At 34.2% G+C, this 14,718-nt stretch overlaps 1 protein-coding gene across 33 annotated transcripts in view; it reads right to left on the bottom strand.

Annotated features, from left to right (window-relative positions):
* ZNF644 (zinc finger protein 644) overlaps nt 1-14,718 on the bottom strand; it is a 124,495-nt gene that overhangs the window by 16,185 nt on the left and 93,592 nt on the right. For 18 of the 33 annotated variants that reach the window (XM_082382917.1, XM_082382916.1, XM_082382944.1 and 15 more), the window contains 3 exons: nt 5,107-8,147; nt 4,318-4,923; nt 2,287-2,409 (listed from right to left, as the gene is read on the bottom strand). The exons of 13 other annotated variants lie outside the window; for them this stretch is intronic. In XM_082382917.1, coding sequence (XP_082239043.1) covers nt 2,287-2,409; nt 4,318-4,923; nt 5,107-8,147 — 3,770 coding nt within the window. The remainder of the gene's footprint in view (nt 1-2,286; nt 2,410-4,317; nt 4,924-5,106; nt 8,148-14,718) is intronic. 2 more of the 33 variants (XM_082382925.1, XM_082382927.1) reach the window with 1 other exon arrangement.

Below are 14,718 nucleotides of genomic sequence, written 5' to 3'. Positions count from 1 at the left end.
AAGATTTTGAAAACAAGGGGAAAAGTTTCAGAATTTCCAAGGGAGCATGTGATTTTTATGTTTCTTAAAAGTGAGTAAGGGCTGTGGAAAATACCACCCTAGACTTTCTTCAGCTTTTCATTTCCCTTCTTTTTGCCCTAGGACTGCCTAACACACACTTCATATTTCCTAACACTTCTGATATTTTGGTTAGTATTTAATAACATTTTAAACATAGCATCTCCTTTTCTGATGCCCATAAAAATGTATCCCCATTCATCTTATATTACTATTTCCCCAACTAATGAAACTTTTTAGATGATAAGGAGTTCATGAGAATGCACCCCTGGTCAATGGAGGGTCATTATCTGTTAGTTATAAGCAATTAATGCTATGTTTTGAAGGATTTTCATATGAGATAAAGGCATTTTTTTAATGGACTACAAAATCTGTACTGGAGAGAGCTATCTTATTGAATATTTATGTAATGTGCCCAAATGGTCAGAATGGAACATTTTCTAAGGTCCTCTGAAATCTAATACAGCCCTAACCATTTCTTGGGTCCCTGCCCTTTCTTTTTTTTTCTTTCTTTCTTTTTAATTTTTTTTGGCCGTGCCATACAGCTTGCGGGATCTCAGTTCCCCAACCAGGGATTGAACCTGGGCCACAGGAGTGAAAGCCTAGAATCCTAACCACCAGGCCACCAGGGAACTCTCCCCTCCTTGCTCTTTCAAATTAGACTCTTCACCACAATGATCCTCACCTTGAACCCAACTTCATCTTAGGATTTTCAATTGCTTTCATCCTGTATGTGGTAGGTAATAGTGACTAAAAACAAAGATCTAGGGGTAAGACAGCCCTGATTTGAATTTCAAGTTTGCTACTATTAACTGCATAAGTTTGGACAACTTGCTTAAGTTCTCTAAAGCTCTAGTTTCCTATAAAATGCAAAGAATTATATAGTACTTACAATTGAAATGGTGGTTGTGAAGATTAAGTGTTATGCATGTCAGCTGCATAGCATAGCGCCTGACGCATAGAAGTGTTCAATACAAGTTAGTGGTTATGGTAACAATAATGATGATTTCCGGTTTCTACAGTCTCTTATTTTCACTGCCTCCCTGCCTCTAATGTCTGCAATTACCTTCCAAGACTGATGAAGGCAGGAGTAACTGAAATGTCACAGTAGGAGGACTAATCCAGTAAAGTAAAACTCACTCTATTCCCCTCCTTTTAATATAAATGGTCAGCAGTCATCCTTGGTTATCGATATATAAAGTCAAAGGATACAGCAAAGAAGCAGAAGAAAGAAAGACACTAGTGTGAATACAAGTGTTTCTTTGGTGGCAAGAACGTATTGGATGTAAGCCATAGGAAGACATGAGGAAGAACAAAAAAGCTGGGTAAACAACAACTAGAAGAAAGCAGAAGGAAGTGATCTAAAAGAGCAAGAGAAATAAAAAGATTGGAAGGAGAATTTTAGGCAAAAGAATTTTATGTAGATCTATTTAGAAAAGAGAGAATATTTTAAGATGTGAAACATGGGATTTGCTAAAGCAGGGTAGCTTGAAAGGCTACAAATGAAAAGAGCAAGGCATTTTGTAGGGTTTAAGAAGCAGTATTACATATGAGTAAGCTAATAAAATTTTCACAAGCTAGCAGTATGAAGAGGTATCTGCAAGGTTGGGCTAACCAACCAAAAATAACACAGAAATGTGCATGTTAACATTTATGTGCACAGTTATATTTATTAATCCTAAATATAGTTTAGGGGCATTAAAAGAAAAATCTATTCAGTTGCCAACATGGGCCATTATTAAGGCCTGCCCCTTCAAAAAGTTGATCTATAGACTAATGAAGACTCATTAGTTTGCTTACTTTTCTAATTTAGTTACATATTTGAAATTTCACTGTAATTTATTTGCCTAACAAAGCATTTCCCTAAGCTAGAACTACAATCTTTTTTACCAAAGAGAGGTGCCTTACTAGAATCTACTAACAAAAATAAATTTAAAAATCAAAAATGGTATAATTTAAAAATCCGTAAGAATAATGTAGACTCAAAAGTTCCACACCTCTATTAGGTTACCTTTTTCCTCAAATCAAGCCATAAGAGCTAAATGAAAAAGAATAACTTGCTTAAAATTATATCCAACAGTTTACAAGTTGCTGAAATTTAATGTTTATTCAGACTCACTGCTGCTTACAAAAGAAAGCTATAAATATCATCTGAACTAGCACCAGTCTGGTGAGAAAAAAAAGTGTATTGTATCAAACAGACTTGCTGTGTTATCTGTTCAAACATACCTGTACCAGTCAAAAGTCCAGCACTCTTCTTTCGTGCATAAGCGCGTAAGTGGTTGGACAGGCTAACAGCACTTGTAAACGTCGTATTGCAATGCACACATGTTCTAAGCTTCACAGGCATACCTATCATTCAAAAGAAAACTATAATCCAGTTCTCACTTCAAAAAGTGAAATTTTCTTAGGTAAAAGCGTGAAAAAAAGTACCACAATAAAGATGGTTTTAAAAAACGTTCATTGAATTAGCTTAAGATAAGGAGGGGAAATTAAGTTACCTATTATTAGTTTGTAGTTAGTATTTAGAGCCAACCCATGCTCTTTGGAAAGGTAGAAGGAGGAGTGTCTTGAACCCCTGAGCTCCTCTGGATTTAATACCTATTATCACTTTCTTGCAGATTTCTGTGTTACGCAGATCATTTCCTAAACCTGAAATACAATTCTGTGATTTGAATAGCACAGTTCTGTTGAGAAGTTTCAAAGTTTACAACATTACCAATAAAAAAAAAAATTAAAAAGTCTAGTTGACAAAGTGGTAATTAAAGTGTTTTACCCACAAAACCTTAAAAGGCTCAATACTAAATTAGGCTTTCTGATGAAGGCTGGGAGAAAAGGTGGTAAAACACACCACTGAACAGCTGTTAGACACAACGTTTTATTCAGGGCATTTTATGTTCATCACTCTGAATGCACAATCAACAATGAAAGTTAATGATTTGAAGTATTTTGCTAAAATCTTTGTGCTAAATAAATGATCAACAAGCTAACATCTTAGTCATCACAGTAAACATGCTGAAACAATAAGAAACTCCTAACTTCTCAGACAACCCTCACGCCCCCAACATGTTTCAATTGGTTTCTTCAACATTATTGTGATAGCCACAAATATGCTTTCCCTCTCTGAAGTGTACTATATCTTGGCCAACATAGCTGACACATCTTCCTTACATTTTATCCCTCTGAAAAATGCTGAAAAGTTATCTTTGAAAGACTCTCTTCGTACAAAAGAAAGAGCCCTATTAACCAGAAGCCCATACAAGATAAATTGTTTTTCAGACCACTTAAAATACAAGGCAATCTTTCCTCAAATCAACACTGCATTACAAATATTTGGAATATCCCAGTGTCTTCCCAAAGTAAACAAACCAACATTACAGTAATCTTATTCATTATTACTCCATTGACCAGTTACTTTTACCTTAGATACATTCAACCCAGTGCTAAAATTATGAGATCATCTAAATTTATCTTCAACGTTCTTAACCTCCAAAAGAAACCTATACAGACACAACATTTCTCTAGTCTAAAAGTATAAACCAGACTTAGCAATACCAAATAAAGTATGGCAACTTTTTATCTGCCACATCATTTGCCAATACATACAAAATACTCCTTTGAAAAGGAAAAACTATGGGTGCATAACCACTAAGCTAAACCATGTGTTTTGTTCTATTAGAACACTATAGTAAAATCTAAAACCCCAAACAAATGTTTTATCCTCACAACAGTCCTCCAAAACCAAACTATCCCACAATACAATGAGGAATTGGAGAGGGAGAAACTTCTTTGGGTTAATCACAACACACAACAGACACCAATCCATTCAGTTTAAAGAGTCTGTTTTGTTTTACCCAAGCAGTAGGAAAACCGACAACTAAAATCTTGAAAATAGTATCACTTTGGAGCACTGGCAAAAATATGACGGCCTTTTTAGTAACACTATGCTTCTAAACAACATCAACCTCCCATCCAAAGAACCATCCCCCGTCCGTGACAAATTTTATTTTTACAGATCAGCTTTTTGTTTTTGCTTTTGTTCTCACCTTGCATTGTGACCAAGAGATGAGGCACAGAGAATTCAGTGCCGATGAACATCAACTGATGATTTATATAGAAATAACACTATAACCAATCTCTGCTCTGCAAAAAAGCAGCTTAAATAAAAGGATTCTGAAAAAGTATTTTTGACACATATTCCACTAAGGTAAACATTAACTGTGTTTAAATTATGTAAGATAGTCATAAATGTCCTCTTACCTGAGTGCATAGTGAAGTCCATTTTTTGTGGTTGATACATCAATGGACTATCTTCATTTAGTGGAAGAACACATTTCTGAACAAATCTCTTTCTTGCAGTTTGATTATGGATCTTTTGAGGAGAAACAGAAGAATTCTTTTCTTCTCCCATCCTTTTATTTTTAAGCAGTTCTATCAGTGTAAGAGACTGATTCTTTTTTCCACTAGGCAGTTCTGGCTTTGTTTCATCATATTCATTTAAGAAACTCAGCCCTTCTTCCTCTGATGCAGACACTGATAAAGCTTCAGTCTTTAGGCCATTACGGTATGCTTCAAGAGGTATAACATTTTGAGATAGAAAGTCATCACTTGATGCAAGTTTTTGAGCTACAAATGGTCTAGGAATAATACGACGACTGTTCAATGCCTTTAAGATTTTTTCATATTTTTCTTCATTTTGCATCATCTCATTCAGAACACAGATTGGAGATTTGTGAGCATCCCACTTGGTCTTTCCAAGTCTTTTCAGGTGGCCTCTAACATGATTTGATAATCCAATTTTAGTATCAAACCAACCACCACAGAGCTGACAAGTGTGTTCAGAAGTGGTTTCAGACTTCTCTATAGCTAAAAAAATAAATTTTTTAAGAGTAACATCAGAATTTTTCATAAATTGACCACCTTAAAACAAATTAACTCTGAAATATGAAATTATGTGATTCTAATAAAGGCCAAATTTGAGCAAAACCTTCAAATCCTTTGAATTCGAATATGGACATATTAGCCCAAATTATCTGCATGAAAACTTACCTTTTCTAACTCGCTTAACAGGTGTTCCTGTGCCAGTTCTTTTGAAATGTTGCATTTTGTCACTTGTGGCTATTTGTTCTGGTGATACAACATGACGGGCTTCATAGCTTAATCCTGCTCTGTGAAGATGTCCCCGGACATGATTTGACAACCCAACGCCTGTTTCAAATGTTGCTGGGCAGTAAGGACACGATTTCTTCTCAAGAGACAAATCAGTCCAGTGAAAAACAGAACTATGCTTTGACAATGAAGTTTCTGCATTTTCTAAATGCTGAGGATCATGAATCTCATGCAAAAAGTTATTAGTTCCAGCATCTTCATAATATTCAAAATAAAAGCCATCGTTTTGATCATAACTAAGTGTAGCATTTTCTCCAGGCTCTTGACCTTCCACCTTGCTTTTAAATAGAGGGAATAGGTTTACATGTTCTTGATTAATATCATTATAGGTTTCATCTTCTATAGTTTGTGTAGTGTAGTCACCTAGCTCAACATTGTCCCAGGAACTTTCATCTTCTGTTTCATAGCTATCTTTCTTTTCGGCAGAATTAAGTTTTTGCAGAACAACAACGGTCATTTTATGCAAGAAATCTGGATAGCTATCCAAGTCTTCTCCTCCAACAGAACTTTGTTTCTTAGATTCCTTACCTACTCTCTTTACAGCTACACGCCTGTGGTCTCTGAAGCTTTCTGGCCTTTTGGTATCAGAGTTATGAGGGTCTGAAATAAAACTATTGTTGTGAGAATTACTTGATGATGAAAACAGATGTAAAGAATTCAACGAACTAGCTTCCTCTTTTTTGAAATGCAGAGGATATGATTCACCTGATTTTTTGATCATCCTGTAGTTTTCATATTTATGTCTATATAAATAGTTGCTATTTGCCTTGGCATTAGATTTTTCTTTTGCTGCCTGATGGAAATACTTAGGTTTTTGGTCAATGCTGCTTTTAATCGTAACAGTCTTGTGAGGAGAATTGTTTTGATTGCACACATTTACACCTGACTGGGCAATGCTTTTCCGAGCTTTTTGTATTCTGTGTGGCCGCTTATGGAATTTTGAAAAATTACTTGATTGTGAGGATGATCCAAATGTTCGCTTTACATCTTGTTTTAAAGCAGAGTTCTTTGGAAATGTTGTTGACTGTTGTTTAGTTAATGGTTTAGGACTATCAGTATCTATAGGTTCTTCGATTATGTCGCTTTTTCTTTTATCAAGTCCAAGAGGACTGCCAAATGAATCAATGCATGATGATGAATGCAAGTACTCCATGTGTTTTTTTAAAATACTCCTGGCTGAAGTAGTAAAAGGACACATCTTACATATATAGGTAGCTGATTTTTTGGATGATCCTATAATGGGGTCCTTCATGAAAGTCTTTTTTTGCGTTTTTCTCTGGGCTACATCAGAACTGACAATAGGGCATTTTACCACTGCTCCATGGGCAATTCCTCGATGGCATTCCAATTCATTTTCTGTCACTGCCATAAAGTTACACTCTTCACAGCAGTAGTACCTTTTATCTTTTTCATGGGTTTTAGCATGTTGCACAAATGTTTTAGGGCAATTGGTACCAAACACACACTGAGGGCATTGTAATCGTGCACTTCTTCCTTCATCCTGAAGTTCTTTCAATTCACGAATTTCCTCCATCAATTTCTGTCTTCTTTCTTGGTGAATAATCATATGCTTTAGTAGCGAGTTCCGATCTCGAAATGTCCGTCCACATTCTCTACAAGCATATGGCCTTGGGACGTTGAGATGTCGAAAGTGACTATTCCCATCTAAATGATACATCATATGCCTGTGGAGATGCTTTTTCTCCCTAAAATTCACATTGCACTTTGTACAGGGGTAGAATGATGGCTCTTCGGTGCTGAAAGTAGCAGGTGACTCGGAATCACTTTCTTCACATTTCTTTTTTAAGGTATTTGAAAGAAAAGTGCCAGTATGAACAGGTGAACTGTCTTCTCTGCACTTATCTGGGTTATAAATTAGATGTTGGAAAGTATCCACAGATTCCAAGTCTTCATCGGTTGATTCAGGTTTCACTTTTGATAATGCATATTTCTGTGAGTCTATTGCTTGCAGTTCTTCATTCTGTTCCATAAAGTCTACTTCTAGCATTTTTGATTTATTGGGTACACAGTTAGAATCATTAAAGCAATCCTCAGTATAACGAGTTATCTTGCTTACATCCATTTTTCGCTTTCTCTTTTTTTCTAGACCTACTTTTGAGTGAACTGGAGCTTTATCCACTGTGTCTTCATTCGTCATAAGAAACTGAATGAACTCTTTTTGGGGATCCCAGTTTGTATCATTTTCTGACCTAAATTCATCTGTACCTGAGGAAATTCCTGTTAATGTACTGACACAATCATCTTTTACCAATAAATCTTCACTATCCTCACCCACCTCTACTTGATTTATTAAAGTGCTATCTGACTTTATACTACTCCCTACTGAATTCTGAATGTCACAACCAATTGAAGCAGAGGTAGGTAGTTTTTTAATGGAATGGGTTGGATTCTTAGCATGTGCTACATCTGATAACAAAAATAAAACTTGGTGTTGACTTGCTTTCTGTGGTGTAGAGAGCTGAAGATCAGCTGCCACCTTCAAAGTTGAACAAGATTCTGTCGTTGGCTGATCCACAGGCTGTCCAGTGGTTAATGAAACACTGCCTTTATTCATATTGGAAGTCTTAGTTAAGGAGGAGTGTGAAACTGGTCCATTAACAGCAGCTCCTTTAGGCAAGATAAAGTTTTCACTAGAAACAGTAGGAGCACCAGCATGTATAAATAGAGTAGACTGGCCTCCACTTAAGGCGTTTTCAGATTTGTCCTTTGACAGTTCTTCAGGCAGAGTGAATGTATTGTTTTTCTGAAATGATGTTTGACAATCTTTTGGTTTATGAACTCCACTCTCTTTGTCTGAGATAAAACTGTCGTCATCTAGGAGTTCTTCTTTAGCACCAGTAATATCGGTGTTTATCTTCAAGTCATCCATATTGTTGGCAAGCCCATTTAACACATTTAGTCTAGAAAATGGAAAAAAGAATTTAGATTTGCATGAAAGAAAGAATATTATTAGAACGTATGGCGAGTTAAAAGTACACATTTTTAGTAGCTTAATTCTACTTTTTATACTAAGATCCCAATAATTTTTTTAAGGATGAAGAAACACTTTAAAAAACTGGAAGATTTTTAAAGGGTTGCAGAGGTTAATTCTTCCTTTGTGCTAGGCAACAACCCAAAACTGCGTATATACAAAATGTAGGGCAAAGTAACATAAACACACACAGACATACACAATATAAATGAATATGCTACAGACTGAAAAAACTCTAAAATCTCATATGCAGATTGCTAATAAAAAGAAAATTATCTCACTTAAGTAGATTTATTAGGGGACACTCTACACTGGAGAATAATGTAAATTGTTGAATACTGCAGAAAAGAAAGTTTTGTCACTTAAAAGTCCATTCCCAGAGGAAGGTAACAAAATACCAGTCAGTAAAGAAGCTTACTTGAATGTACACTGTGCTATCAACATCAATGGCTAATGTATGAAACAGTATTTTTTATTTAAAATAAGACTGCTTTGCTCTCAGTGTTTCACATTCTCCTCAAATTCAACTAATTAAAAAAATGTTTTATTCACTGGGTTTCATTCATTGCTTATATAAAGTATCCTTCATTCTAAATTAGTAAAGTTAAAATTAATGAAGTTCCATGTTTCTTTAAACTTTCATAACCTGGATCCCCAAATTCTAGGCATTCCCTACAGGCAGTTATCCTATTTATGATCTGACAGTCTATTGCAATAACCTAAAAATTTTTACTCTACTCTGAAACATCATAAATATATGTTAAGTTTTTAGTTTATTTCATATAAAATGTGGACAATGTTTTTCTAGGCATTTTTGATAATATATTTAATTGTTATGAGAAGACAGCAGGATATTTTAAAAGGAAAGGAGACTTCTGAAAGTTTGGAAGACATACATACCATGGCTATAATTATCGCCCCTACTATGAAGAGTTTCCTTGTACCCTGTTCTTATTTTGCTCTTAGGAATGGCCACATTATACAGGAGTTGCCTATCTTCTTGGAAGAATGTAAGCTCTTTGAGGGCAGGGATAGTGACCTAGTCACCTTCATACCTCTAGAACCTAACAGGATGCTTGGCATAAGTGCTCAGGCAATATTTGTTGAAATAAAGGACTAATGTGGTGAATGAATAAAAACACAACTGCAAAATCAAAACAAAAATTCCTAAAGTATGAGAAGAAAAACAGTTTTCTTCCTATGAAATTCGGATATCTCATTCAAATAATGCAAATTCCATCATGGTTCTGATTTCTTAACTCAGCAGTTTTAGCAACGCCTTCAAAATATCCAATAATCCTCAAGTGTGATTTAAAGAACCCGCTATTTGGCAACCCCATGTATTTAATTATTCGAAGTACTGACATAAAATTCCATATTTCTTTTCCTTTCATACATAGTATCAAGTACAGTTTATTCATTCTCCAAATGTTTACTGAGCCCTTTCTATGTGCCAGGCACTGCTCTAGTAGCAGGGAATCAGTAGGGAACATGACAAACATAGTTCCTGCTCTCAGATAAAGAATAAAGTCTTCCATTTTTCTTTTACAGTATTTTAAATTTGTATAACAAGTAATATCATTTTAGAACAGCAGGAATTTATAATTGTTATTTAGAAATTAAAACATTTGCAATAAAGTTCATTATTTCTAATATCTTTTATGGTACCAAGTACATAATTTGTAAAACATTAAATCCAGTTAAAGAATAAAAGAATTGCTTCTAATTATTTTCTTCTTTTTTCACAACTTAGAGCAGCACTTATAATATGATCTTATTCTTTCCACAAGATGTGTTCCTTAATACAACAAATATTACAAGTAAATATTATAAATATCCTTCTTTGGCATTATTATTTATGCCAACAATTATTTTTCTGCCTGTCATAGGTCTTAGAATTCTGGTTTGAGATTGGCAAATTTCCACAGAAATAAAAATAGACTTCAAATAACATCATATTCAATGATATCACTCCAAAATGGTGCTAATGCAGCACCCAGCAGGAGTCTCTACATCACATACAGAGAAGTTAAAAATGGGCAGCACATAAACATGTGTTAGGAAGGAGTGTGCAAACGTCAATGAAAAGAAAAGTAAACCTTGATGCTATACTATTACCCGTTCCTGACATTTCTTATTAAGTTAGGTAGAAAAAGTAAAATGCCCAAATAGGAACAACCTCATAAATCAGAAATGGATGACAGATTTTTTTTTAAAAACTAGCCTGAAAACATTTACTTTCTTTTCCTACTTATTATATTCACAGAGGTAGACAAATATATGCTCAATCTGAAAGCCTATATTAGCTTTTCTCAACAGGAAGCAACGTTGCTAACGAAGTGGTAAATTCAGTGTTAATGAGTGGCTTCACTGTTACCACCTCAGAGGTAAAACCTTCCATGTTCCATGTTCCACCCATCTGTTCTGGTGTTAGAGGTTCAGAGATGGAACAGACGCTTCCCATTTAAAGCAACTTCATTGGTACCCCCTGAACAGCAGGGTGACAAACTATGAGAATATCATGTCAGCTTGGAGATTGCATCCTCATTACCAGAATGGCTTTATAAGAGCCTTCCATAAGTTCAAAGTTTGAAGATATCAAAGGGTTTTGCTCAAAAACATAGAAAGAATAACAGATTTTTAAATATACAAAGCACATGTAGTAAAAAGAAAAACAGAAGATCAAATTAAATATTGTGAAAATATAGAATGAGGTCTTTAACAGTCAAAGTTTTCCTTTACATCTACATAGTGAAATACACCTTACTTGCCTCCAAATTGACTATCTCTGCTCAAAAATAGAGGAGTTATTCTTTTTCAGAAAAATTTTTTCTTATTAGCACATTAATATTAAAAATATACTGCATCAGTTTAAAAATATGCTACAAGAAATTGAATCAGTAAGCTAGTATTTTAGCAACAATAAAAAATTCTCCTGGCTTAATTTTCAGAATATATTTCTATAAATGAAAATGTTCAAGATACATTTTTTCTTAACAGTATCCAAGACTCAGAGCTATTGCATTGAGATACAATATAGAACAATGGATCATCAAAATGTGTTGCACTGACCCAGAATTTTGACATCAAAAATTATTTCCCTACATTCAGGATGCTTATGGAGTATCCAGGCAAGAAAGCATTTGACCTATAAGCTAATTTCACACTGTCTCAAATAGTTTTTTCAACCACCTTTACATAGTTAAATATATATAACAGAGTCATAAATACTAGGTTATGTTAATATAACAAAGGAAGGGGCATATTTGAAGGTAGGCATTATTCATTAAGTTTAAAAAGGAGAAACTAATGAATTAAAATAAACAAATTAATGTTATATTGTTTGGCCTCTCTAAATTTCAATGAAATTGCTGTATCAATCAGGATCTTTTTATTAAATGTTTAGATACTATCACTGTGTCCTCCTCCATGTAATCACATAACCACAATTTTTCTTTTAACTGAATTTTAAAATGTTCTTTAAAAAAATTCACATACTTCATAAAAAGCTGCAAATGGAATTTAAATCTACATAAAACATATTTCAGGTCCTGGAAAATCATAATGAGTTCTACAGCTATAACTGCCTGTAGTTATATACTGTGAGCATTAAAAAAAAGTACAAAGGTCAGATCTGTCTTCAAGATGACAGATCATCACTTATATGCCTCAAGCTAGACTTATTGTCTCAGAAATCTCAAACATCAGTATTTTTGCAAACTATCAGCACTTGCTATAACACCCTCACCACACTACATCTTGAGGTTACTACAGAAGAAATGAGGTGATAATTGCATATTAACATAATTATTCTGTAATCCCTGTGAGCAAGCTTCCTAGGTCACTCAGTAATTCAGATTAGATACAACCTTCCTGTCACCAAATCTATGCTGTCCACTTCCTGTTCATGAATAATTCTTTTCTGATAGAAAATTAGCTTAATTTCATTCTTTTATGTACATTATTAATTGTATTTATTGCAAGTAGGTTAATATTTTGTGGGTACTTATTACATAATGCCAACCTCTGTCATGTAGTATAATTTCACAAAAAATATAGTACAATTTGCCCTCACTCTACATTAGTTCATTAATAACTATATTGCATAGCTATAAATAAATTATAATGTTGCCCACTAGCTGAGTTACAGTTAGGATCTGTCAGATTTTCACAAACCCCATGTTCATTTAAATTATCCTTGAAAACACATGACAACTTCAGTTAGTCATATTTTGAGATTGGGTCAAGAAGAGAAAACCATTCACAACTGTCATTCTAATTGCAAAAAAAATCTTAATTATCTGAAATATTACATCTAAAATTACTTCAGTATTTAAGCATATATATACTATACACAATGTACAAATATATATACCTGTCTCACCTAGCATACAATGCAAGTGAAGACAGAGTATACCATATATAACGATACCATCCAGGTAGTATCCTAAGCTGTATGTCACATTGACAGGAAACTCTAAAAAAATACTGAACATTCGTAAGGGTACCCAGCATATAACATGAAGAATGAAGAGAAAACCTGGCAAGTTTAATCCAACAATTAGCCAATGCAATTAACAATTTTTAAATGTTTGAAGGTTTGGCATACAGAAGAAAAAACATATAATCAATATGTCTGAATCATAAAGATGTGGATTTTATCTCAAGATTAAGAAAAACTAGAAACAGGAACCATTCAGCATTTCAATGGGTTGTCTTACACAAGAGTGAACTGAATGGCTCAGCAGGTTGGACTATTTGTCAGAACACTGTAGAAGGAAATACAGCACTGGAGATTGGATAAGATGATTTGTAAGGTCCTTTCTCATATGTACTAGGTATGTTTAATGTTTGGTTATTACACTATTAACATTATTTGAAATCATGAGCTAAAAACAGAAGTTAAATTTATACTACTGAACTTTAAAAATATTCTCTAAATTCAAAATTACCTGAAATAATCCTTTAGTTGTAATATTTGATAAGCTGATTCTTGAACAATGAAATATGGCACTAAATGACTAACACACTGAGGTCACAGAGCTATATGCATCTCGAAAACTCTATGTACAGAGGTTTTTTCTATTGGCAACACCAAAAATAAAAAATATCGGGAACATAATGTTTTCTTGCCAGCAGCATGTAGCACTGCCATGACAAACTAATGATCTAATTGTACCACCTACCACCAAATTACATTGAACTTGTTTAATAGTTTTGTTCCTGATGCCATGTATTATCCTCATTATTTAATAGAAAGATGTTACAAACAGTAAGGTACTAGCTCATAAATAACGTAATAACACAAAGTGATTCTTGTTGAAAAATACACTAAATACTACACATAGTTTGACACATCTCAAGAAGCTGCTATATGGTAAACTGAAGCAGGTAATGCAAGGAGGATAAAAGAAGGGGCCCACAAAGGCATAACTTTAACAACCTGGCAAAATCATGTAATAATGAGAAGCAACAGTAGTAGAAAAACAAATGGACATTTATTAATAAAAGGTTAATTTCCTAATGAAGAACTTTGCAATTGGAAGAGGCAAGGTAATAAACTGCAGCTGCAACCAAAGGAGAGTGCTAAGTCATATTCAGCACGGAATGACTGACTGTTATGTTGTTTATGCTTTCATATAGTCAGAACAAGATAAGTGACCATCTCAGTTTTGACAGGGTAAATGACACACATATGCACATAGCTCCAACAAGAACAATTCATGTCTTTTTAAAAATTAAAATGAGTGATAACTTCCTTCATATGACTTTCAAACCAATCAAACTTTTGATCACAATTTTATAATTAACATGAGTCAAAAATGTGTCAATTCCACACTACAGAGGTACTGTGTCAACTCTGCCCTCCACCAAAAGAGTATTAAACTGCCATAAATTATTATTTTACTTTGGGTCTTTGTGTTCTTCAGTTTATGATGAGTTTGCTGTTTCTGCTTAATTCTGAGATATTTATTAACCCACCACATCCAATAAGTGCAAAAGAAGTGCAAGTGTTAGAAGTCCTAGGAAGACAAAACATATAATTATATTAGAAGTGAAAATAGAGATAATAATACCCAAAGTGGGAAGATAAATATTATATATGCATATGGAATGAACTGCTTCAGAGAAGAAATAATTCTTACGGGCAAAGAGAAATTCACCATTAAAACATTACTGTGCCTATACCCTTGACAATAATCAGCAAGAAACAAGGAATACGAGAAAGGAAATTTTTGAGTAGAGAATCAGTATCAATGTCAGATGTCTTTTTGCCTAGTGGTTATTCAGGGAAGGCTAGGAATTTGTTCAAGAACTCAAAAATTTACAATGTTCTAAGTGCTGCTGATGTAACTTCTGCCCCAGACATATGCGATTCCATAGGATCAAGGTCCACTAGAATAAGCACATCAAAGTTAGTGACATGACTGCAAATGCAAACCATTGTGGCTTTGAAAGAATTCCTTACAACAGTTGAAGAGATAATTTGTGCCTTAATA

This window comes from Balaenoptera borealis (assembly GCF_965194805.1).
Source record: "Balaenoptera borealis genome assembly, chromosome: 1".
Classification (NCBI taxonomy): domain Eukaryota; kingdom Metazoa; phylum Chordata; class Mammalia; order Artiodactyla; family Balaenopteridae; genus Balaenoptera; species Balaenoptera borealis.
The sequence above is the reverse complement of the archived record's forward strand: the minus strand, read 5'-3'. Positions and strand labels throughout refer to the sequence as shown.